This window comes from Cydia splendana, chromosome 6, assembly GCF_910591565.1.
Source record: "Cydia splendana chromosome 6, ilCydSple1.2, whole genome shotgun sequence".
NCBI classification, from domain to species: Eukaryota; Metazoa; Arthropoda; class Insecta; order Lepidoptera; family Tortricidae; genus Cydia; species Cydia splendana.
Genome location: NC_085965.1, coordinates 18,375,104 through 18,402,587, shown reverse-complemented (window position 1 = coordinate 18,402,587; position 27,484 = coordinate 18,375,104). Strand labels below are relative to the sequence as shown.

At 38.0% G+C, this 27,484-nt stretch overlaps 2 protein-coding genes across 3 annotated transcripts in view; both read left to right on the top strand.

The window, feature by feature from the left end:
* The window catches only part of LOC134791757 (myophilin-like), a 31,579-nt gene extending 11,181 nt beyond the window's left edge, over positions 1–20,398 (top strand). Inside the window, exons 2-4 of the mRNA XM_063762905.1 lie at positions 14,811–14,947; positions 15,465–15,669; positions 18,372–20,398. Of these exons, the coding sequence (XP_063618975.1) occupies positions 14,811–14,947; positions 15,465–15,669; positions 18,372–18,542 (513 nt within the window). The 3' untranslated portion in view covers positions 18,543–20,398. The remainder of the gene's footprint in view (positions 1–14,810; positions 14,948–15,464; positions 15,670–18,371) is intronic.
* Positions 20,399–26,880: 6,482 nt separating this feature from the next.
* LOC134791737 (mitochondrial glycine transporter B-like) overlaps positions 26,881–27,484 on the top strand; it is a 58,512-nt gene continuing 57,908 nt past the window's right edge. For both annotated transcript variants that reach the window (XM_063762872.1, XM_063762871.1), the window contains exon 1: positions 26,881–27,182. In XM_063762872.1, coding sequence (XP_063618942.1) covers positions 27,099–27,182 — 84 coding nt within the window. In that variant the 5' untranslated portion in view covers positions 26,881–27,098. The remainder of the gene's footprint in view (positions 27,183–27,484) is intronic.

Genomic DNA, 27,484 nt, shown 5'->3' with positions numbered 1-27,484 from the left:
TGCCTACGGGATGCAAGTGTGGGTTCTGCATGTGACATTGTAATTACTAATTAGTATGAACTGTAGGTGTGTAATTCCTATAGGTGTTGCCAGCTGATTCAAAACATGAATGTAAAAAAATGTTACTATGCTGAAAAGGATTATTTAGTCGAATAATGTTTAAAGTAGGAGTTAGCAAAACAAACGTTTTCAAAGTCACACTCATAATACATAAACCAGCAACAGCATCCAAGTAGAAATTGAGCACTTGGAATCCTACCAGTGACGTAATTAAGTCCAACGACATTGCTCATCGTTATTTGTGTCCATGACCGTTGGTTACTAGCCTGAATTTGTACAAATATATGTACACTTTGCACCTTATTCCGTTGTAATAAAGAAACAAATGTATACATTTATTTGACGTCTACCGGGTGTAGGTATGTATTGTGTAGATTAGCGAATGAATGAACGCGTTGATAACAGTCGTAACGACCAATTTGCCATGCGGTATGGTGGTATGCTTATCGTTCAAATGCGACGGTTTTATGGAAATATTTGTTATTCTTTATGACATTCTTTTTCTCGAAAGTGTAATAATTTGATGCATGGCATAAAATTATGGTGGTTTGTGCTAACAATAAAGCCATCTTACGCGATAATTACTAATTCCGCAGAGAAAAATAAAACGACGACGGTATCTTTTATTATAATAATTTATCATTTGTTCCGAATTCTTCATGCACGCCATTAGCATCCGTATAACATATAAATTCTAGCAGACCCCAGGCTCCCATGAGCCATGGCAAAATGCCGGAATAACGCGAGGAAGAAGATAACATATATATTCTGCAATATTTTTGTTATTCCATATGTATAAATAATAATGATTTAATTTAATTATTAAATGTTGTATTATAAGCTTGTTAGCAACATCTATTATGATTTATGAATATGTATTCGTTGTGATAATATTATCGTACAAGCTAATTAAATAGCATACCTACTAACGTTCGTATACCGATTGTATAATACGCCGACCTTTGGCTTTGCATTGCTTCTAAGCATTGAATGATAATAAATATAGCTATTGAAATGATATTGCCTATTGCATTGAGTATGCAACGCAATGCAATACTGATTCCGTTTCTATATGGCTATGGAAAGATATGTCACGTACTTATCTCATAATATAATTTCCGTAATTTACATGTGTGTACAAAAAGTGTTTTATCCGAAACGATTTTGAGGTATTTTGATAACTACTTTCATTTCAGTAACTACTACATTTTATCTCGGGTACTTAATAAGTTTTTTTTGACAAAGAGAAATGAAACAATAGGCGAAAAGCATAAATGGGGGTGTTTGTTTGTACAGAGGATGGAAGATTTAATTTGGAAGAGCAGACATTGATGTTGGTAATACTAATAACACGTAACGGATTTCATCTGGATTTGTTATGGATGCACATCGGCAACTCGTGGCATTTAGGTAGTACTTAAAAGATTAGTGATGAGCACACATCGGTAACCCGTGGCACTTGACAGTTTCTAACAGACTAGTGATGTGACAATGTTTTTTTTTTAATTTTTTTATTTAAGGTCGCTTTTTAACAACAAGAGTCATTAGCGACCACAAGAGAATTTCAATTTTTTATACTTATATATCAATAAATTTTATGAATCTTAGTACATGTAAATATCCGTCATTTAAACAATCATTTAAGGTCTTAGGTAACTTACAGATTTCTTTTTCTTTCTTATATGCTAAACACTCAATTAAAATATGGTTCACAGTCAACTCCAAACCGCATTTATCACATTAATTTTTTTCCGTCTTTAGTGATAAGATAGCAATGGGTTAAGTTTGTATGTCCTATTCTCAACCTAATAATAGCGATCTGATCTCGTCTACAAGTGAAGGGTATTCTTCCTATACGAGTCGAGAAAAAGAAACCACTAAAAAAATGAATTAATTAAACTAATCTTTTAAGCGCTATCTAAATGCCACGAGTTACCGATGTGTAGTTATGGATATATTCTGTCAGTGCCAAATGTGGCATTTCTGGTTGGAAAACATGTTCAATGAAAGAAGTCCGATTATTTTTAATTCGTGAAATTTATTTACAATGCAAAGTTAACCGTTTCACTAGTGTCCCCTCTTGGAATTCACGTCCGATAGAAGCAGGTGCGCCGAAATAGCACAAAGAGGACGCCTGCTTAGTTTACAAGAATCCACTTCCTCTGTCTTCAAACGTAAATTAGACGGCGGTTCAGAATATTGATGAACCTCGCTTATCAGCTCGACCCATCAGGCAAAGTGTTATACCCCCTTTTTATGGGCGAACATGTAATAAATGTTGTCAATGAAAAGAACGCTCACAAAAATACACATGTAAATTTGAGTGATAAAATGAGGCTTTGAGAAGGGTCCTTATGCACATGAAGCCTGAGGACCCTTTTCTGATAAAAAGCCACAAATAAGCAGTCATGTATATTAGTTATAATTCCAGTTTTCGGTCATATGTCATATCATGTATAACTTAACGGCGATTGCTTTGCAAAATATCAAGTTTTCCATTGAGTTCTTTTCCATTTTCATTGTATTGACGTTTATACAAACCTACTAGTAATTTAGGTATTTTCTAAAGCATCAATTACGTTCATATCATTCGCTACGGTATCTCAAATTAAAACAAAACCAATATGTACACTTGTTTAAATAATTTTGTTTAATTTCTTAAATTATTCGTCCGTCGTTAATATCTTAAATTAAAATCCTGTTTCATTTCGCCACTTGAATCACTGGGCGGACCTTTAGTCAGGTTTTTTGTCCTAAATTCAGTCGGACCTCGTTTCTGAATCACGTTTAAAGAATCCTCGATTACGTCATGCGCACGAGCACACTGTACATGTCTAGTCGGCTACCTAGTTAGTCATTGTACAAAATCGGCTGGTTATATCATTAGCTTAATTCGAAACATTCATCTTTGATAACAAAACTTCCGTGATACTTAGATATATCCCTAAAAAGGGTCACGTTTTTTTAGTCGGAGATTGCTAAACATTTTTCAGTCCATAAAGATGAGCTTCAACATTCAATTCATTCAAATTCTAATCTAAATACCTAGTTTAATACAATATTGGCTTCTAACCGCAAAGAAATGCAATAGCGATAAACATACGATGTATATACTTCACGAGTAGAATGCCATGTTCATTTGATATGCTAGAAACGATTAAAACTGGCGCTAAGTTGCCACATGCATAAATCAATGGCGACAATTTCAAGCGTGTGCAATTGTTACGGGATGTGGGCCTTATTTTTGAATGTGCGTTCGATGTATCAATATTCAATATTGTATCTTGTATGTGTACTCATAACGTGTTTTCGCTTGCTTTATATGTTTTGTGTCTAAGCTCGCTTTGCTGTTACTGCTGTTAGTAATTCAGTTCATGTTCAACACAGTGTAAATTGAACATGATTTCAGGATGTCATGAATAACGTGATTCAAAATTTGCGTTTTCCGCCTTATGACATAACAAATACCTAATAAATTGTCTACACTCCTGAAATAAAGTTGAATTAAATTAAATTGAGTGAAACATATAATAACATTTCATTTCTATCACGACTTTTTTTCACCCTGTATCCATCTGCATAGATACAAGTATGTACCTACATCACGATAGCAAGTATAGTGACAATATAGTACCACAATGCATTGTTTGACTGTCTGTCTGTACCACTCCCTTAATGGATGCCACGCCTTGACAACTTACGATTGTAATTTTGAAGTCTGTATACTCTGTATCGTTATGTCAATTGCTATATATTTTATGATGATCGCTCCTAAGATTTTGTCATTTGAAATAATCATTCAGTCAATAGTAATGCAAAATGACCGTTAAAATTGACAAGGTATCCACATCTCATCCTCATTATTGATAAAAATCTAAATAGGTACCTATATGATCATGCGCCATGTTGGGAATTTCATTGGAACTATTATTTTCATACTATACTGAACGGTCACCAGACATGAGAATAACAGCGCCCTCTTGACAATGATCATATTATATTACTGGTCAGGCTGTACCTCGCCATACGAAATTGAATAATTTTTTTTTTGATTCTCAATGTTTAAAGAAAAAAACGGCCAGTATTTTTTAGTTCAACGCTCTGTCAAAAGGTTCGCGTTCTAAGAATAAATTCAACGGTTTTGTTAATAAAGCCTCATCTTTTTTGGTGGTTACGTTATGTTATAACCTTGGGCTCGTTAAAACGATGTCTAAGACTCAGTGAATCATCTGTGGCGATGGCGACGCTTATTCATTAGTTTCATAGTCGGATATTTGAATGCAACATTAGAACATTACTATCATTAATTATTTACTGTTGTCGTGACAACTATGAAATCATCCTAGTCTGTCCAAGTGACACACGCAGATTAATTTGTTTTTGGTAAGTTTCATAACATTTAAAGCCCTTTTCATTTAGCACACGTTAAAAAAAAGAAAAAAATATATACGACCGCGCCGGTCTTTTTTTTCCCTCTTTTTTTTAGGGTTCCGCTTCCGTATTCGTCTTAGAGGATATAACCAACGGAGACGCCATGTCTAAAATCGTCGGTACAAAATAGTCTGCCGTTTTTTGCGGGGGAGGGGCACATCAAATGTATAGGTACGTCATGTCAGATAAACGTCAGTCCATACATATGGTTGACAGGTTGTTGACCATTGGCCGCCTATTTTCGACAGAGGGGAACGCCTGTTAATGGCGGCTCCATTGTTAATTACTCCGAGGTATTCGTAGGGACCCGAAAGTCGCCAAACGTTATTATTTTATTTACAATTATTAATGTCCTAGAGTGCGTCTAAGATAACTTCGCACTGATTTGAGCAGAACATAATGAGGGAGTATCATTAACATTTTACATCAATGATGACATGGCCACACTGTGCCATTGCAAATGCAATGCAGAGTTAGCTTGGTCCAACTCTAATCTGTTCTCAAGTGATCAGCATAAAGTTTTTTGCACTCAATAAATGTTACCCTGTATGTATACGAAACTTCAGTTTGTCTTGAGCTACACACGTTACTTCTACATAGACCAGCGGTCGGCAACCCGCGGCCTGCTAGCCTCCCTGGCTATTTTATATGTAATATTAACAAACGACAATGTCTGATAAAGTCATAAATATTAACAAAGTGTGGCCCGCGTCAACATCGTTACCTACTATGTGGCCCTTGGCTGCTAAAAGGTTGCCGACCGCTGTCATAGACCAACACGGCACGGCACGGCAAGCACGTTTTGCTTGGCATATTGTGTTACAGGGGTATAGTCAGCTTCAAAAATAGCGTACAAGACTAGGTACGTCAAACGTCCCATATAACCATTCCAGTCGCAGAATCACAAAGTGGTAACTAAATGTCAGATGTGTCGTAACAGAGTCCACACAATGTGTCTAGAATTGTTTCGAAACAAAGTGTCGTCGCCGTGTCTACACTTTTCCGTAACAAGGTGTCGACACATTTGTGTGCACTTTGCGTGCGGTTTGCGACTAAATCTGACAGCAAATTTGTGACAGCAAATGTCAATTTAAAATACCTCTTGAAAACCAAGGTTTGTCAAACTACCATTAGTGTCTCGTGTGCTCGTAATTCTAGTAAGTCATCATGGGCAATGCAAATGATAATAATCGACCGAAACCATATAAACACCCAACACCCGTCAACCTTTTACAGAAAAGTTTTTAAAGAAATGCAATAAGCTACTTAGGTCAGGCAACGAATGCTCCAAAAGTTGTAGAGGGAAATGCTCGGAACACAATTTTTGACTCCGTAACTCGGTTTGACAAGTTAGGTGGTGAACATATCAAAAGTCCCCGGCCGTAGCCCTTGAGCGGGGGGGAGAGAGGGGGCTTTGAAGGTCCCATTTTCCGGTTTTTCGATTATATCTCGGAAACTATGCATCTCACCGACATGGCCACTTATACAAAATGAAAGTTAATTTAATTTGTTACAAGTTTATCCAGTAAATTTTTTCGATATGTTGAATAGTTTTTGAGATATCCGCTCTTGAAAGTTTATTTAGGGCTCTCAATTTTATCTTGATATATCTATATCAGTGAAGGTGCTAGGCCGTGTTTGGTATCGTTTTCGTATAAATCTGGGGTGCTGAATCCATTTAAGGTATCACATTGACACCATTCCACAAAATAAAAAAAAATCTTTTTAGGGTTCCGTACCTCAAAAGGAAAAAACGGAACCCTTATAGGATCACTCGTGCATCTGTATGTATGTCCGTCTGAATACACAAAATAGTTCTTTACCTATAGATGACAGGAAAACCTATTAGAAATGTGCAGTCAAGCGCGAGTCGGACTTAATGTACGGAACCCTTAATACGCGAGTCCGACTCGCATTTGGCCGGTTTTTTTTAAACTCCTCTTGACGCGCTTAACCGCTGAACCGATTTCGTTGAAATTTGGTATAGAAATAGTTTGCGTCCCGAAACAGGACATAGGATAGATCTTATAACCAAAATCATCTTTTGAAGGTGTGAAAAGTGGCGTGGAAATTTGTACGGGAAATCAATAACCGCTGCACCGATTTATATGAAATTTGGGATGGTCTACATCTTTGATTTAGTTAAAAATGATAAAAAAACATGACTTCAAACCTAAACTTAAACAGTATTAACTTCAAGAAGTCAATTCTGAATTCCCACCTACACCTCATTTCACACCTTTAAAGGATGATTTTTGAGATAACTTATTATGTCCTGTCTCGGGACTCAAAATATATGTGTACCAAATTTAAATTAAAACTGTTCAGCAGTTTAAGCGTGAAGAGGAGTTTAAAAGAAAGTATTTTAATAAGTTTATATGTTTTTACTTCGGAATGGTGTCAATGTGATACCTTAACTAAATTTGGTACTGCGAATTTATACTAAAACGATACCAAACATGGCCTCGTAGCTTTACTGTTGTAGAAGTCAAAATAAAATTGAGAGCCCTAAATTCTTATTACTTGGCCAAACTTGTGTAGAAGGAATAGGTAAAATAAAAGTCTTCGGCAGGAATATAAGACACAAATATATTTTTTTGCGTTACTATTTCAATCATCAAATATAAACATACCTTGATTATATTATTCTAGTGAGATCCTCATAGATAAACAAAAACATTTACTTAAAAAATTACAAGGTCGAAATGTCACGGAACTTGTGAGAGTAATATGTGAAAAATAAAAACTTTTATGACAAAAAAATCTGGACACAATTTAAGAATCACCCAATTGCGTCGAGGAATCATCTGTATTTTTGCTTGTTTCATTACCTCCTCGCTTCTTTTTTGTCCTTTGTATTCTGTAGCAATTTGTTAGATCTGAAAATAAAGATAACTTGCGTCGTCACGGATGTCGATTTATAGGTTTTAGGGAGTGCAGAATTCGAAAACGATGATCATTTTATAATCCAAGATGGCGGCTACGTATTTTGTCATACAAGTGGAATCCAAAATAGTCATCATTTTCGAAATCTGCGCCCCCTAAAACCTATAAAACGACATCCATGACGACTTTTATGACATAGTGCATGGCCGCCATCTTGGAATCCAAAATAGTCATCATTTTCGAAATCTGCGCCCCCTAAAACCTATAAAACGATATCCATGACGACTTTTATGACATAGTGCATTGCCGCCATTTTTAAATTGAAAATGTTATCATTTTCGAAATCTGCGGCCCCCAAAACCTATAGAACGACACCCATGACGACTTTTATGACATAGTGCATGGCCGCCATTTTGGATTCCAAAATGGTCATCATTTTCGAAAGCGGGGCCCCCTAAAACCTATAAAACGACATCCATGACGACTTTTATGACATAGTGCATGGCCGCCATCTTGGAATCCAAAATGGTTATCATTTTCGAAATCTGCGCCCCCTAAAACCTATAAAATGACACCCATGACGACTTTTATGGCATAGTGCATGGCCGCCATTTTGGATTCCAAAATGGTCATCATTTTCAAAATTGGGGCCCCCTAAAACGTATAAAACGACATCCATGACGACTTTTATGACACAGTGCATGGCCGCCATTTCGGATTCCAAAATGGTCATTATTTTCGAAATCGGCACTCCCTAAAACCTATATATCGACACCCATCTCGACTTTTATGACAAAGTGTTTTGCTACCATCTGCATGCAAGACATTTCTATTATTTTTACGTACAAAAATGGCCCCCTGTCAACTTTCAATCGAGATTTAATCGATAATTTATTCGATTAATATTCAGATTAATTCAATTTCAATCTATGTTAGGTCGACTAAACTAATCGCGATTAAAATTTGAGAATTAACTTTTTTTATTCCATTAATTAGTCGAATAAACAGTTAATCGATTAATGCCCATCTCTGACCACGGCATTTTTACACTTTGAGAATATCTGAAAACAAATCAACACAAGGAGCCATTTTGCAAATCCAGTAACATACCAGTAACTTTGTTATTACTTTTGACAGCGCGTGTCATGTGTCAACACAGAGTCGACACAAAGTCGAAACATTGCAACTACTTTGTGACTGCAATATTTCTCAGCCTTAAACCATATTTATACATCATAATTAACAAGTTTCGTAGTATGTAAAGCGTTATTTCTGTTATTTAAGTATAGTATACGCATCGAAGTACTAAAAATGCTTCAAATAATATAGTTATGAACACAGGCACTGAGAAGTAAACAATTTCATTTCCGGCTAAACTAAAACAATGTGGTGGCGCGTTGATTATATTACACTTAGTTTATCAAATCACTCGAGCAGTTTAATTCCCCATAATAATTTAAGTCATATTGTAATATAAATGCAAACAATATATAATTACGTCTTGTAATCCGTTTTAGAGATGGCGTATTAATGTCACTTATTTTTATTTAAGTATTTTTCCATCTGACAGTTTCCATTTGACAGGAACAAAATGAACGAATGAACGAATGATTTTGGCATAAAGTAGTCGCAAACCCGAAACAATGTGTGCACACGGCGACCACACTTTATGTAACTTTGTGTCATGTGTCGACCCTTCCCCATTTCTGGTAACTGTGTCGACACGGCGACGACTCTGCGACTGGAATTGTGACCGAAACAGACGGGTGTCGACACAAGATGTGTCAACACCGCGTCGTAACGGCGACTGGAAATGGTTGTATGGGGTATTATCTGATAGCTTAAAAAAAGATATGTAGGTACTTATACTTCCCAATAAAACTGTTGCAACACCTACCTTTGACCGCAAACTGTCGAAATATAACTAAGAAACTTACTGGAAAAAAATTCGTGGGTGGTACTTTTGGCGCGTTGTTTCATACTCTACCATTGTTGCTGACTGTACTAATTTAGTTTATTACCTAGCTTTAGCTTCGAGCTGGCTTTTATGGTTTCTAAATCTCACAAACTAATTTCACTTAATCATAGTATGCATACTATATTATATATACAGCAGTATACACCTAAGAAATGGAAGAATATACGTGCTAGGGGAAGGCGCAAAAACAATCCAATCCCATTCTTCGAACGCGTCTACCGAGAGCAACAACAAACTATTAACTATGCACTATTGTTTCTGCGTTCCTAGCGGAGACTATTACATTATAAAGACTGTAGGTAGACTTCCATATACAGCAGTCCATAGTATATGGAATTGTGTGACGTTAGCTGGATTATAACCTCGGAGGAATTAAGTTATAACAGTCCATAAGGGGTCATCCATTAATTACGTCACACGTTTAGGGGGAGGGAGGGGGTCAAGAAAATGTGACATATTGTGACATGGGGGAGGGGGGAGACACAAACTTTGTGACGTGACTTTAACTTCATCAGTAAGTTCCGTAACCGAATTTTTTTTTGAAATTATTTTATTCGCTGTACATTTAAATAACAAGTTTTTAAAACGATAATCGTTTTTATTCTTTTAATTTTCTTTCCTAAGCAGTTTTGGGTTATAAAATTACTAATATTTATATCGTCAAAAATATTTTGATAAAATATTAATAATACTTAGGTACTTACTTAATTCGATTTGGCAATTTCGTAGAAAAAATGTGACGTCACACTAGGGGGGAGGGGTTTGCCAAATGTGACCAAATGTGACAAGGGGGGGGGAGGGGTCAAAAAACCTAGAAATTCGTGTGACGTAATTAATGGATGACCCCTAAAGGCCATCCGCAGCAGAACCAAAGTAACCGATGTAGCCCTCCGAATCGCTAAGTGGCAGTGGGCGGGGCACATTGCCCGTAGAACCGATGGCCGTTGGGGCGGAAAGGTTCTCGAGTGGCGACCACGTACGGGAAGGCGCAACGTGGGTAGACCCAAGGTCGCGGGAGTCCGCTGGATGCGGGTGGCGCAAGACCGGTAATTGTGGCACTCTTTGGGGGAGGCCTATGTCCAGCAGTGGACGTCCTCTGGCTGATATGATGATGATGATGATGAGTCCATAATATTTGGTATTGTGCGGCGACGGCGACCTCTGCATGTATTATGGTCGTATTCGTATGTCTACACTACCAAATGTCAAATACGGCTTACTCTGAACCAAAGGTTTCTTTTGGCAGATTTAAAAATCATTGTTTCTAAAAATTTTGATGCAGGTGGGGGATCTTCCCTGGGACTCAAACTATCTTCTATAGATACCAAATTTCATCTAAATCGGTTCAGCAGTTATTGATTCCCCATACAAAATCTATACCAAATTTTAAATAAATTGATTCAGCGGTTAAAGCGTGAAGAGGAATTAAAAAAATGTATGTTTTTTATTTCGGAATGTTGTCAATATGAAACCATAAATGAATTCGGAATCCCCGATTTATACGAAAACTATACCAAAATTGGCCTAATTAGCTTAACTTATAATTATTATTATTATATATTGTATGTAAATATATGATTTTTACTATAAAAAAGAAAAAAAAAATATCAAGATAAAGTTGAGAGCCAGTCCTTATATCCACTTGTCTCTGGCTAGCCAGTTTCCCTGCACTTGACACGGTCATATTTCTATTCCGAAGAGGTTTTCACTCATAAACTCAGTTTATGACCATACCGCCGCAACTCGAGAGGGTTCAGCCACCTCTGCAGTGTTTGACTTCGAAGGCAAACATGCAAATGTGGTTTCGAATGAGCAGACGGCCTACCGCGAACCACGTTCGACGTGTTGCCTCTCTGTCGCACTTGTAGATTCGTACGTAAGTGTGACAGGGAGGCAACAAGTCGAACGTAGTCCCACAGGTTTTAGCTTCGGTGACATTGAAAGTTTTATTGCACTGGAGCGGCATCAGGGGGGCGAAACTGATCCTTTCGGGCATTCTCGGCTCCGTTCGGCTCAGCATTGCTCCGAGCAATTATTAGGGTTGGCACAACTTGACGTCCTTTTTCGTGTACGACTACAGATAAGGTCATTACCTTATCTGATACATTACCTTATCGGATATTTCTAGTGTTACCCTAGAAATATCCGAAAGGGATAGTTACCATACATTAGAAAGGAATCCCTGTCAAACTTCGGTTTTGTATTAGGAAGTTTCTTTTCTGTACGTCAGTACTATTACTTATTCTGTGGCGGCATCGACATTTGAGTCTGACCAAGACAAGTTCTGCAATGTCTGCAACGATTTTGATTGCACACTCAGTGCAAGTGTTATTTTAAACGTCAAACTTCTATTTTGACGTATTATATCACTTCGATTGCGTATGGTATCTTAATCGTTGTAGACTTATCTTGGTCTTACTCTAACTCTGTATGAGATTTGCAATGACAAAGTGTTCATTATTATTGTCAAGTGTCTTTATAAAAATCACGTTTAATTACCCATGTTTCTTAGTCATTTTGAAACCTCAGTCGTATTACGAAATTGGTATTTACGAGACAGGCATTTCTGTAAACGTGTTGTTTTCCTTAAATTACGAATTCCTTACACGACACGTTGACCTAGTAATATTCCAAGAAATTCGAGATACGAATATACCTATACGGCTACCACCAGTTTTGACATTGACATAACGCTCACGTTTACGTAACTTACTTTCTATGAATCTCGCTCGTACTCGCATATGCGAGCAATAGTGCAAGCGAGATGTACAGAAAGTAAATTACGTAGACGTGAGCGTTATGTCAATGTTGAAACTGATGGTAGAGGCTCTTATGCAGCAAATTTTATGTTAAACTTGACTGGGGTGGGTCGTTCTCAAATTAATATAGACGCGGTCAGCCTCAACTCCGTCAAACTTTTCATGCCTTTAGTATGATTTGACGGAGTTCAGAGCGGAGGCACAAATCTGGAGAATGACACGGGTGTTTTTAATAACAATCAAATTCGTACCCAAATTGCTTAGTTTAATTTTACGTAAAATGCTCCACTTTTGTACTGAACGTTAATGGTAGAAATATAGGTCCTGTATGTTTTTAGATCAGTGATAACACTGAAATCAAACTATTTTTGAAAGTTCGGTTCACTATAGTGTAAGCATCATTGAATTCGGTGACGCATATTGATTTCAGTGCCCGCACATGATTTCGGTGTTTTTTAAATCTCAAATATCTTGAAAACTATAAGGTTCTAATGGAGGCCTCCACTTACTTACTGCCGTGGCGCAGCGACCCAAAGTGGATCTTGGCCTCTGACACTAAGGAACGCCATGCTTCTCTGTCTAGCGCCATTTCTGTCCAATCGACGGCACCGAGCTCGTTCAGATCTTTCACGACCTCATCGCTCCAGCGATATATACCTAGGACGCCCAACTGGTCACTACCAATATTTTTTTTTATATTAAGGCTAGTTTTTAGGAAATAAAGTCGCATATAAAATAAGTTAAAAAAAAATTCACACCAAAGTCAGGCACCGAAGGTCATCTCTGAGAATCGCCCATGATTAATATATTTTTTGATACTTATAAGATTCGTCGTGTTAACCTGTTACCGACCATAACGTGCAAAGATGTAGGTATATTTTATTAGCCTTGACCTCAACAACTTTGGCTAGTTACATTAAGACCATTAATTTGCCCTTATTAGATAATAAGGGCAAATTAATGGACATCTGTCTTACTCCTACTCAGGACTACTGACATATATTGTTGACCGCATGAGTAGGTTAATTAATTTGTTAAATATGAAACGGTGTCCTCAACGCCATGTAGCCGAGCATAGGCCAAAGGTGTGTGCGCCATCTATCCGAGAATGACTTTTTCTTGATTTCCAAGGCACGGTTTTTCCTTACACTTTATTCATCTTATACGGAGTTACATATGTCTTTGGTTACTTACAATAGAGTTACACCAAGAAAAGTCTGCTGCGATTTTGACAGCCCTTGCAGTGCCAGTGTTATTTTAATCGTCAAACTTCTATGAAATTATGACGTATAAATAACACTTGCACTGCGTGGGCTATCAAAATCGCTGCAGACTTTTCTTGGTGTAACTCTACCACTAGTTGGTAAGTCAGTTGGTCCGGTCAGGGGTAGAAATAATTTCGAGAAAAACAGCCAACCACAGTAAAAAAACAGCAACCAACGCATAATAACACCAGTTTCTGTTTTTCTTCTTAGGGTAGTTTAATTTATATGAGTCATAATTTTGTTTCTCAAAAGAGCCGCTTGTGTTATTTCTAATTTATTTTTCTCGTTAAATTTGGCGCTAGAGATGTGGCATCTTCCATTATGAATTCTCGAAAGGTCCGAGAACGTCATGACACACACATAACATAAAATATTCGTAAGATCTGCACAACAGCACAACACTAATAATCCACCACTTCACACTTCCTAAAATCGCCGATTGCAAGTTGAAAACTTGTAGGTATCATAATTAGCTTTTTGTTGACCAAATAGTCTCCTATTTGAGATTTACCAATCCTTTCTAATTAATATAACATCTAAGCATCAACCGGCAAATCCAGTCGCATATTTTATCGGAAAACTGTCGCGTTATCAAAATGACCTTCACTTTCCGCTCAGAGCTAAATTGTTGCATAAACATTAAACACATCACTGTGTTTGCATTAGCTACGTACGATACGAACCACAACAATACGAGTATGATGAATGTTGTATCATCTGTATTATTAGTTGAAGTTGGAATGAATTATCGTATATCTTGAAATTGTGATAACCTATTTGTCTCGACCTACAGGTAATTAAAGACTGGAAACACATTTCGTTTTGTAAGATAATATATGTAATTTTGCCATTGAAATATTATGTTTCTCTAAAATCTCTACTTAATTGGTCAAAACGGTGTAAGGATAATTGCTAGCATACCTACACAGTCACAGATCATTCCACAATCAGTGTTGCTTACGAAAAACCTTTCTTTGAATACTTGAGAATATTAAAGCAAGTTTTTAGTCTGACACGATTAAGTTTTTATACCCAGCATGACATTTCTTCTTACTGCCTAATATTTAATAGCATTAAAAGTATCATGAGAGTAGCCTCTTGTAAGTGGCTGATGGAAAGCTCCTATTTCTGTGCTGTTTCTGACAGAGGACACGGGGAAATTAATACTCTACCCTTAATTTTGATCTCGGCTAAATAAATAATCTAATCATCAAGATGCCCAGATATTTGGCCAAATAGATAATCAAAAAGATGCCCAGATGTTACCCTTCGCTATTCGTCAGGGGCACACGTACCTACTGATGTTTCCGTCAGTCGTATCTAGCGGACAAATCTGTCAATGTATAGCGAGAATTAGGTAGTAGGCTAGTAGGTATACCTGGTTATTCTGCGATTAACTTGTTGTTTAACATATCCGTTTGTTTATTTCAGATTAACAGCAAATACAGTGAGGAGCTCGCGCAGGAATGCCTGGAATGGATCCGACAGATCACCGGCGAGCCGGAGAATGTGTCCGGGGACATGGACAACTTCTACGAAATACTCAAGGACGGGACCCTGCTTTGCAAGTAAGCATGTTTTTATGTATATATTAAAAATAAATCTGACTGAATGAGAGGTAAAAATATATGTTTTTGGCCAAAAGGTGAAGGCTTAAGTGACGGTTGTTGAGAGAACCATTCAATGGATTGGCAACGCGCATGTAAAACCTCTGGATTTCCAAGCGGCTACTAAACCAACCGATTGTAGTTGTATTTATCATTTGCACCGATTCGGCATACTAGTAGTTGCTCGGATATTGACGCAAATTATATTTGTTCAATTAGGTATATCATCAGACAGGCTTAATGCCTGTTTGCTAAGTAACGAAGTGGTAATAAAATGAAGAGAAATAATCCATCGTAAATTTAACTTGGAGACGACATTTTCAATTAACGTTTAACGAATATATTCGCTCAATTTACATATTTAGTTGATACAGCAGAATTTTACTAGTGCCTAGTAGTACGATAAGTAAATGTGTTAAATGCGAATTCGATAACTAACTTATGCTCATTTCTAACCAATCAAAACGTCACATTCCAGGCTAGTCAACACCATCCAGCCGGGTCAAGTTAAAAAGATCAACGAGTCAAAGATGGCGTTCAAATGCATGGAGAACATAAACGCCTTCCTGGAGGCCGCGAGACAGCTCGGAGTACCTGCTCAGGAGACCTTCCAGACGGTTGATCTGTGGGAGCGACAGAACCTTAACTCCGTTGTGATTTGCTTGCAGTCACTTGGCAGAAAGGTAAACCTCTAGCGACATTTAGTCAAACAGTATAAGAGTTCACGTATATAGCTTTTGGGGTGCCTGCTTAGGAGAGCTTCCGGCCAGTGGATTTGTGGGAGCGACAGAATCTCAACTCAGGCTTTTGCAGTCACTTGGCAGAAAGGTAAACCTCTAGCGACATTTAGTTAAACAGAGTTCTTCGTATATAGCTTGGGGTGCCTGCTTAGGAGAGCTTCCGGCCAGCGGATTTGTGGGAGAGACAGAATCTCAACTCAGAGGTGAATTGCTTGCAGTCACTTGGCAGAAAGGTAAACCTCTAGCGACATTTAGTTAAACAGAGTTCTTCGTATATAGCTTGGGGATCCTGCTTAGGAGAGCTTCCGGCCAGTGGATTTGCGGGAGCGACAGAATCTCAACTCAGAGGTGAATTGCTTGCAATCACTTGGCAGAAAGGTAAACCTTTAAATATATCAAGATGGTGTTTCTCCGTGCCTGATCTAGAGATGTTTTAGGCGCGCGGCAGACTCGTGAACCTCAACTCTGTGGTCAATGGTCATGGTGAATTGCTTGCAGTCTCTTAGGAGTAAGGTAAGCTTACCTTTAGCGGCATGTAGCTAGGTAGTATGAAAATATGAAAATGTGGCTCGTAGTGCCTGCTCAATAGAGCTTTCCAGATGGTGGACTTGTGTTATGTTGTGGGAGCCTCAGAACCTCAACTCCGTGATCATCAATTACCGCTGTTCTACTTCTTGTTCACATGGTAAGAAAGCATTGTAGATGCTCTTCTTCTGGCCTTTCGTATGTCCCTGTATAGTAATGTCAAAAAGAATTTGTAATACCTACCTTATTTCAGAAAGAAAATACCCGATATGTATGTTTTTTTTCAATTAAGTAACAATGCCGATGGAATTTATTAATACTCCGAAAATTAAATCACGCAACTGATTTCTCCGAGCGACCAACGTCGGTGTAGTAGACTAACAATAAGTAATGACATTACTTAAGGAAAATGAGAAAAGGTCCCATGTTTACTTTGCGAATTCTCGTTAGCTTGACGACAGTTATTTGCCTTTAGACCTGCCCTAAAATGTTATTCTAATCGCTTAGGTAAGCGTCGGCGAACCGAACTCTTATGCGGTATTCGGTATTCACATTGGATACCTACGGATCTGCAGGCCGCTGCGGTGTGCGAGCGAGACACGTTAGGTACATTCATAGTGCTGTCTCGCTCACAACTGAGCGGCGTGCGGATCCGCATCAGTATGATGATAATCGCGTTAGCTTTTGTTAACCATCTCTCTGATTAGTAGTTAACTCTTAAATGCATGAATTTTAGGGTACCTTAGGTACTTACCTAAAAAGGGAAAAGAAACCTTTATATGATCACATTTTGTCCCTCTATCTGCTCTGTGAAGACGTCCTTTCAGGTTCCCGTGGAGGTATAGCCAGTCCGATTTCTAAGATGAAGTTCGCCATGCATTTACTATGGCGTACCTGATCTTAGAACAGCGGTCAGACTATATCAAGATTATCAAGTTAAAATTAATGAAAAATACGCAGTCCAAAGATATACATATACCTACGTATATCTAATCACAATGGGACAATAAACATTATTTTGTTTCATTATTTTGCCAAAATTTTACGGTTTATACTCTTTATAAAAAAACATTCGAGATTCGAGACAACTCGAGAATTCTCGAATCTCGAGAAATACAATGGGTCGAAAAATCAGAAACCCTAATGTCAAGTTAAGTTTATTGAAAAATACACAATCCAAATATATACTTAATAATGTTTAAAGTACAACATATTTAGATTTTCACGATGGAACTAAAACTTACCGGATGAGACCTAAGGGATGAATGAAGAGGTCAAAGTTTCACTGGTTAGCCTGAACTGAACTTAAGACTGGTCTGCGCTCACTAAGCATTCGCAATCGGCTTGTGCAAAATAAATAATGAGTATGCGAGGACCCATTTCCTTTATGCACGAGGCAAACATAACGTCACGAGTTAGCTAAAACTGTTACTGTAGACTTGTAGAGTTTAAGACGAAACAGGAGCTGAGTTTTAAATATTTTAAGTAAATATACCCGTCTCGCTAACGGAAGCGGCACCTAAAAGTAGTGCGATAAGGACAAGGCGAAAAATCCTGCGTAAAAATCTCAAAAATCGAGGTTTCGTACTCCTCTGTTTCCTCCTCCAAAACTTAACCAATCGTAACCAAATTTGGAAATCTAAATGATTATGAAATTATCTGTGTCGGACCGTTTTGCTTTTTTGGCTAATTGATATCAGTTTTGAATGCCACGCCTCTCATTGCGGCATAGTCAATTAGGCCATTTTGGCCATTTTTGAAGGGCTCTAGCGCCTTAAAAAACAAAAATATCAAAAAAAGCAAAACGGTCCGACACAGATATTGACAATATTAATCTGTGTTGAAAAAATCATTGCTCTAGCTTCAAAAACCACGGAGGAAAACGAGGAGTACGTTTGTATGGAGAAATGACCACTCCCGTTGGCTCTTAAGAGAAATAAGTCTTAAAGTCTGTTCAGGAGCGTTCAAAATTGTATTGTGGCCATCGGAATTTTAGAATTGTCTCGATGAGTATATGTTGCCTGTGGTAAGAAAAGTAAAGTCAGCGATAAAAGCTTGCTAAGCTACTCGTTAAAAAATTAATTTTTTGCCTAAAACTTATTACTATTTCTTTTTTCCAGGCCCACAACTACGGCAAGCCGTCCATCGGGCCCAAAGAGTCCGAGAAGAACGTGAGAAACTTCTCAGAGGAGCAACTGAGGGCCGGCCAGGGGGTCATATCGCTACAGTACGGCTCGAACAAGGGCGCCACGCAGAGCGGCATCAACTTCGGCAACACGAGGCATATGTAGGCAGTTAACGTGTTGTTTATATGGTAAAACGGATTACTTATAGCAACAGATACATTGATTAAGATGCGTAAAATCTAGGACAATTTCGTGTCGAATTTGACAGGTAAACGCGAGATGGCGCTGTACAACTCTATACATTTTGCGGCAACTCGGATTGGCAAAAGTTGACGTTTGACAATTCAGTGACCGCGAAACATAATGGCGCAATACAGCGCCATCTGGTTTTGGATGTCAAACTAAGGGGCACGTTTTTTTTAGACTTTACCTCTCTGTTACAATCAATTATCTTTGCTTATAAATGTAATTTTGGTAAATAGTCAGGAGCTTCTAGGCTACCCTTTTTCATCTTAGTGTTTTTTCGGCTGCATCCTTTAAAGGGGAGTCTAGGAGTCGGCAAAGTCGAGAAGAGCCAACCGCAATTGATATCACCAGTTTTAAGAATCCATAGACCGGTAAATGTTGTTTTCAGTGGTCTAAGAGCTCTTAAGTATGTAATCTCATATACCTATGCTCATAATTGTTTGATGGGTAACTCAAATCAAAGAGCCGCAAAAGCAGGTACCTCGAAAGAGCCGTGGTATGCCAACCCCTACGCTAGACAACCTATTCCAAAATTTGGCGCAGTTATTATTACGAGAGTGACTGCTATAAATCTTTCAGCTCAGTGGGAAAATTTTAAATGAGCCTATAACACTGTGTTTTTACGTAACAAACGTTTTACCATATAAACTCTAAGCTATTTATATCTAAAGGATGATTAGCATTAATTAAGACTTGGCTGGTGCGTTGTTTTCCATGGAACTCTATACGTTACTAGATTGTAAAATGCATCATCTGGTGCCTACGATACATTTACATAAATGGCACTTGTGTGCGAGTAATGACAGGATAAACAGTAGGAAATAGTGTTCTAATTTTAAATGTATTTACTAAGAACTTCTAGAAAACACGGCACCGCGCTGCGTTTTCACGCAATCGAGCAGAGCCTATGTGAAAAGTTTTCTTCAAAACTAAAAATGCGAGCATTTGTAACCTTAAAGCTAATCATCCTTTCATACACCATACATACAATTTAAAATGTAACAAGACACAAATTAATTGCACTAGAGATTTCATTAATAGACTACATAGTTAGATTAGTAAACAAAATGTTGTCTTAGAAGACTTGACGGTGGACCATTTTCGTCGTTTCTCTAAAATCTCGAGTTTAGAATCTCTGCGTGTTGTAAAACTGAATTTCGGTTTAAAATTAACATTCTATTTTTTTAAGCGTTTTATCTATGATATACATATTTATCATTCCCAAGTCATTCCATTTTGTGGATTATTTTTATACCATAGGTGTATTTGTTGAGATCTTTTGTTAAATCTGACTTTGACTACCTAGTATTATATACGAATTTAAGACATTTTAAAATTGGCTTAGCTTTTTACTTAATAATTAAATAATTTAGCATTGTGCCAATGTTTCTTCCATTTTAAAGTTTCTGCTTACCATGCAATAACTTCAAAACTATAATAAATCGAATTTTGCATTTATTGAATGTGCCTTCGTGCTCCGAAGGAGCCAAAAACTATTGAAAAGATGTCTATAAAATTTATAAATTTGACTTATACGTATATCAGGGTTTCCTTGTTTATTTATTAATTATATCAAGTAATCATTCCACAATTTAGACATATTAATAAGTACCTACATTAGTACATACTGTGATTAATATTTTTTTATGGACATTCTTCTATATATTTTCGTATTGCGTACTGGAAGACGTTAGACTAAGTTTCATCTTAACAAAAGTAGGTACATATACTACATAGCTGTATGCAGTACGTGGAATAAATAAGTACTTAAAGTATATTGCGTTTGTTTTATATAATATATGTTCCCATAAAAACCTATCTATATAGTTATATAGATAGGTATCTTATGTCAGATAAATTGTGTGTGTAACACACGCATATTAGGTATTTGCCCAAAAACGCCACATACTGCCATAAGCATACACAACAGACGGTGGTATCTACGAGCTATACTACCATAGAGAAATACCTATAGTAAGACAAGAGTGTACATCAGTTTTGGTACCAAAAAGACTTATTTTCACAGTCGCCATCTAGCATCGAGTAGCGGAATTATCAGTATTGTACTATATGGAGTGAGCAATCTATGTATTTCTTTCTCTATGATACTACTCAATCGTTCGGGTGCTATTAAATTAGCTCACAAACTGTTTGGAGTACTGCGTAGCCAACGTGCACTCCGTAGTGAACGAAACGCAACGGTCACTATCGCACTAGTGGGGAAGAGTGATAGAGATGACTACGATACGCTACGGAGCGTTAACGATTGGCACGTTGGCTACGCGCCCTGGATTCAATGAAGTAAAGTTGTCACAACCCCTTGACCTTCCCGCACGTGCAGAATGAGGAAAGAGTACCTCCTGAGGTTATTCCCTTTCCGCTACTATATGGGGTTCTTCAAGAAGCAGGTATTCAGGGTTATTAAGGGTCAGCAACGCAAAAGATGATGGCATTTATAAATTGACAATATGGTTTAGAAATCCCATCTACATAGGTAAATGAAATGATCGTACCGTGTATTTCCGGAGAACGTACTCTCTGATTCGCCCACAGACCAACCCCTATAGACCGAGCTTATAGGACGATTTGCGTCGGGAACAAAATGGCCAATATTAGGTTTCTAGAGGCGGTGTTCTGTGGATTCGCCACTCCCTGGCTCAATATGCGAGAATTATATTTTCACCACACCAGCTCGGAAAGGCTTACTTTGCACTTCAAAAACTGATAGCAAAGTTGCATTTTATTCACATGTGAGTCAAAGTAATCAAATGCAAATTTTGAGTTGTTTTCTTATGTCTGCTGGTAGAATTGACTTTTAAATGATGATTTTGGATGATAAATATTTAATAACATTCATTTGGATTTGATTTGGTTTGATTTTGTTTGATATTTTACATTTAATATTTGCTTCGGGTTGGTGTGGTGAAAAATTTTGTGTTTCACTCGGGGGCAAATTGTTGTTTAACCCTCGTGCTTTGAAACCCTCGCAATGCTCAAGATTCCATTTTTGGAATCTTTCGCTTGCTCGGGTATAAATATTAGCACGAGCGGTTAAACAACTATTTTGCCGAAACACATATGCATTAGGCCATGTAGACAAACAAAGCCGAAATGTACATATGCATTAGGGTATATAGAACCGGTATACAAAGTATCATAACAATCGGTGTAGCGGCTACGAAGAAATTAACAAATTACGATTTTTTTACTTTGGAGCAACCTGTATGTGTTAGTAGGTAATATATAGTATGAAACCTTCTTCGACCGTTTAGATTATCTTTTTTAACCGACTTCAATTTCATAGAAGGAGGAGGTTCTGTATTCGGTTGAGGCTATCTTTTTTTTTTTTTTTTTTCTATGTACGTTCACCGATTACTCCGACATCCGTAGTCCGATTTGAGTAATTCTTTTTTTGTTTGAAAGGAGCTACCTCCGAGTTGGTCCCATTTTAATTTGGTTCTGTTCTGATGATGGGATCCATGAGGAATTGAGGGAACTCCTCTAAAAGGCACATGCATGGTGTTTTGGGCGTTTTCTTAAGCAACTCGAGCATTTTCTTCCGAAAACCACCAATTTGATAAAAGTAGACCTGATGATGATGATTATTTTGATGATAATGATGATGATTTCTTTAAATGTAAGTATGTTAAGCGATTACTCCGGCACCTGTGATCCGATTTGAGTAATTCTTTTTTTGTTTGGAAGAAGTTACCTCCAAGGTGTTTCCGTATTATTTTTGGTTCTGGTCTGATGATGGAATCCATGAGGAATTGAGGGAACTCCTCAATTTTTAAAGGCACGTGTTAAGTAATTTCGGGGTTTTCTAAAGTAACTCGAGCATTTGCTTCCGAAAACCACCAATTTGATGTACTGCAACTGTAGCCTTACCACGAGTTTGACATTGACATATTCGCTAACGTCTTATGCTAAATGTAACTTTTTATGCATCTCGCTCACATTAAGGTTAGTACAAGCGAGATGCATAGGAAGTAAGTTACACACATGCTAGCGAATATATCAATGTCAAACTCGTGGTAAGCTGGTAAGGCTACTGATCGGGGGTTAGGAGTTAAGGGGTCAGGGATTAAGGGGTCGGGGAATGGCGGTTGAAGGGTTGCTAGTTCAGGATCGAGGGATTCCTGGATCAGGGGTTGATGTGCTGTGAGGTTGAGTGATCGGGGGGCTGAGGGATTGGGTCAGTGGCGGGGCGGGCGGATGGATTTAGTTGACAGGAATTATAATTTCCCAGACGGACTCGAGAAAATTCCTGATTTCTATTTACTAAAGTAATAGGTACTTACACGAATTTAGTGTTAAACATGATCTTGTTTTTCATTCATGCGTCGCGCTCTTAACAATGCGTTAAAACTAAAAATGGAAAAATAAAAACTTTTTACAAAAAAAAGCAAACCGACTTCAAAAAGGATGAAATAAAATATTATCCTGTTTGAAGTCTATGCGTTACCAACTGATATGTTTGAAGTCGGTGCCAAGCCAAGTAGTAACAATACCAGACAAAAATAATCAGCTTTATGGCTATAAATCCCATTAGAACTGTACTAATAACTATTATAAATGTGTAAAGAATTCTGTCTGCCTCTTTGTCGCCTTTTCATGGCTAAATAACTGAACCGCCTTAGGTGAAATTTGGCAAGAAGGTAAATTCCTTGAATTTTTTTATATTTTCAAATGTAGTCCTCTGGATAAGGGACGGGAAATAACTCAGTCCCAATCCCACACTTGCGTGCTATAGACTGTTCAAGCATTAGTAAGAAATGCTCTTTAAAAAATACGACGGCAAAAAAATGCATTTATATTTACACTAATGTGCCGACAAACATGGTACAGACTGCGCCAAGAAGGTTTGATCGTGTGTTCTGAGGTGTGTTCTTAGGTCCAGTCGACGTCAATGATATGTTTACACTTTTGCACCTTACTCCTTTGTAATAAGGCGAAAAGTGTAAACATATTTTTAACGTCGACTGTGCCTACAGAAAGTACGTTCATTGTCGTCGTGTAAGGCAATCCAACGTAGGTAAATCCTTATCGAATTGCACCAAAGTCATGGTATGCTTAAAAATTGGCTTGGCACCGACTTCAAAGATATCAGTTGGTAACGCATAGACTTCAAACAGGATAATATTTTATTTCATCCTTTTTGAAGTCGGTTTGCTTTTTTTTGTAAAAAGTTTTTATTATTTATGACATTAATAAGATTCTGACTTTTGACAAATGTCATCATTGCCGCACATTTTCAAACAAATTGTCAAAAACACTGCCAATGATTAATACAGTATGTTTCTTTTTATTGTCGATTATTGGAAATAACTTTTGTTTGATAATTTATATTTTTATCTTTTGTTCTAATTAAAAAAATATTACCGTTAGAGCATTTCTGAGAAGTAACCCTACGTGGGATTTCAGGGTTTGTCCAATGGCTAAGGTCACCCTGTATAAAACAAATAACTATTTCACATTCGCTCGTTTCATCATTACATTACCCTTCTCTCATATCGACCCTAAATTACTCTGTAACTACAGAGTGGTACAAGCAATGTAAATTATGCGATAAAAGTACAGTCAGCAGCAGAAATTGCTAGGCGGGCGAAGTGTTCAAAATTACCTAGACACGCTCTTATTCTCTTAACAATAAAGTCGCGTCAAGATCATTTTGAACACCTCGCCCGCTTAGCAACTTCTGCTGCTGACTGTACTCTCAAGTATCACAATGTTAATATTATCTCCAATTTTTTAAAGTCTTTGACGTCCGCCATGGGTTAAGAGTTCAAGACACCTTATCGTTGATAGACATAATGGCAAGTTAATTGGTTCATGCTCCACTTTATCATTTCAAAAAGCTAACTGCGCAAAAGATGCTGAACTGAAGTCCACATTCAGCATGCGATGAGCACGCTAATGTAATCATGAGCGAGCGATGATAATGGGACACTTTGGACGGAAACTATATCTAATAATTATATAATTCACCCGATTTCATTGTTCTTGTGTGTACTTGTTTGACAAGCAATATAATTTGAACGAGAACATTGTTTAAAGTCACTGCAGGTCACTGCAGACTTGTCCTTATATATAGAGTAGGAGGACTCTTATGAATTTAGCGCTTCATCCTAATAAGCCTAACCAATAATGTACAAGATTGAAGAAAACACTATTTACCTTCACCTAATGGCTCCTCTACACGATGGGCCTTCATACTGGCCCACTAAGATGGGCCAGCTTGTAGAGAGGGTAGTGGTGTCGGATGGCTTATGGCGATGGCGATGGGATGGTCACGGTGTCGGTTTTTCGTCCGCACATCAAAGGTAGTGCGTGGTCTCAACCATCGCATGGTTATCTCGCTCGTCCAGCGCTCGGCTATCGTGTAGAGGAGCCATAACCAACGCATGGCTATCTCGCTCGTCCAGCGCTGGGCCACCATGTACAGGAGCCATAACCATGCTGCCCAAATACTATGAGGCTATGGGTTTCCCAGATGATAGAACTACATGACGAAAAAAAACTACTTAAGTCCCCATTATAGATATATAGATAGGTACCTGTCGCTAACCCCTGAGTGTACCATATTTTGAAAACCCCTGCTTTAAGGGATTATTACTTCTATCCTTTCGTCAGACATTGTCGGACACTTTCACCCCATATAATTTTAGCCGACTACAAAGTCAATGTAACTTGTTTTTGTCTATACCAAACCTGTCTGTTTGAACAAAAAGAATAGATAGTATAGAGGGGTCCTGTCATTGTAAATTTTATAGTCACTGTAAATTTACTGCCATCTATCGACACACGACTAAAACTCAAAATGAAAACGTATAAAGTTATCAAAAAATGTATATATATGGATAAAATGATTTTGTTATTTTTATATCATTTTGATCCATGTTCATTCACTGATATCTATGTGTTAAAATTGTTAAATATGAAACGGTGTCGTCACGCCATCTAGCCGAGGATAGGCTAAAGGTGTGTGCGCCATCTATTCGAGAATGACTTTTACTTGAAATCTGAGGCACGTTTTTTCCTTAGACTTTATTCGTCTTATACGAAGTTACATATGTCTTTGGTTTGAATAATAAAATGTGGAATCATATTTGTTGGTAATCTTCCTATAATGATTAATGATATCTCAGCGGGTAGAGACCACGGCAACAACAACGTGGAGACGGCCCTTGACGCTGCCACCGCTTACCAAACGCATGCCATTCGACAGTCCACCCACTGTAACTTGAGCTTAAAGTTCATAACGAACAAGTGGCATCTGAGCTCAGGGATGACTGATAATTTAGTCGAGTCATCGGCAAGTACTCTGAATAGCAGCCAAGGAGAGACGTTCACTGTACCCCCAGCGACGGCTTTATCGCCAAATGACCCCTCGATAACCCTGTTATTTCGAACAAGTCCTCTTTGTATCAGACGATTGTGGAAAAATAATACGATGACCAATAGGAGTCGCTGGTAAATCTTGATGTTTACGAATAGGACCTTATATTATTATCGTTGACGTAGGTAAGACGTTCCATCATCGCCATCAGATATTATTAGTGTTTATAATATTCTATTATTAGTGCACAGATTAGTGTAATTGCTTTGAACCTTTCTATTCACCCGGATGGTTACCGTCATTTTATCTCTTGACCGACAAGCAAACAGCTTGTAACTGGGCGTTTTCAGATGATTGGAGGTACAGGACATATATTATTCAAATTCCGAGTTTAAGGATGTTTCAGGATATTGGAAGCTTAACTGGGGATATACCGTCCATCCAGAGTAGTACCATCGCCCACACTGTTAATTGTACATCAGTGGGCCTTATGCCTTTTGCTAATAAGGTCCACCGATGTACCTACTTACCTAAAGTAAGGAGTGTTGCTGTACCTACCATACTCTTTGTACCTACCACCACAGAATAAATACTAGGTACAGAAGACTCACTCTCTAACAAAACGCGTCTGTTATTACGATCAGCACAGATAATTATGGCCGCTAGGTGGCGACAACGCCACGCGCGGCTTATGACTTTCCCCAAATTGGGGCGGAACGGATGTACTTTTAGCTACCTGTAGCAAAGCGACGAAATCGAGGAGTGAGTCACGCCTGCTACCACAGGAAGCAAACTTAAAATACTCGCATCCATGCCAGAATTGTTAGAAAAAACAGGAGGCAAACAAAAATTCGCCTTTGAAATGTCACTGTCAATGTCAAAGTCACCTGTTGTGGTATGTCATTTCAATATTTTCAATGTCATTGATTTTCATGTTTGGCCATAGCGCAATTTGTGAAAAACACGAATAAAATCGCATTGCAATGTCTTCTGACGAACACAAAAATAGTTAACCGTCCGTCAGTGATGTTTTTCCATATGGGATGTGCCTCCTGCACAAATATTTGTTTAAAAACTGGCGTTATCAATATGCGCAAATCATTACGTAGTTTGCATATAAATATTTTCCGCTAAGTATGCCTCAAGCGCTAGGCGCGTTTCAGAACGGATGGGCGATTGACACAGCTGCGCCGGTTGACCTCAGCGATAAAGATAATGAAGTAAGTCGGCCCCCTGCGGACTTGTTTGTCAAAGCTATCGATAAGTCGCCTTCGACCTTTAATTGTTATTCTCATTAGCCAAGCACATCCACTCAGTCCAACCAATATAAGTGTATCCTAGGGTTGCCATAAGTGTGGGGACTCAGACCGGGACATTTAAAGAAAACCGGCCAAGTGCGAGTCGGACTCGCGTCGCGTTTAAAGGGTTACACAATTTGTAACAATGTATTTTTTCATGTGAAACGTGAGTGAAATGTCTATAATTAAGTCCGACTCACGCTTGACTACACATTTCTAATAGG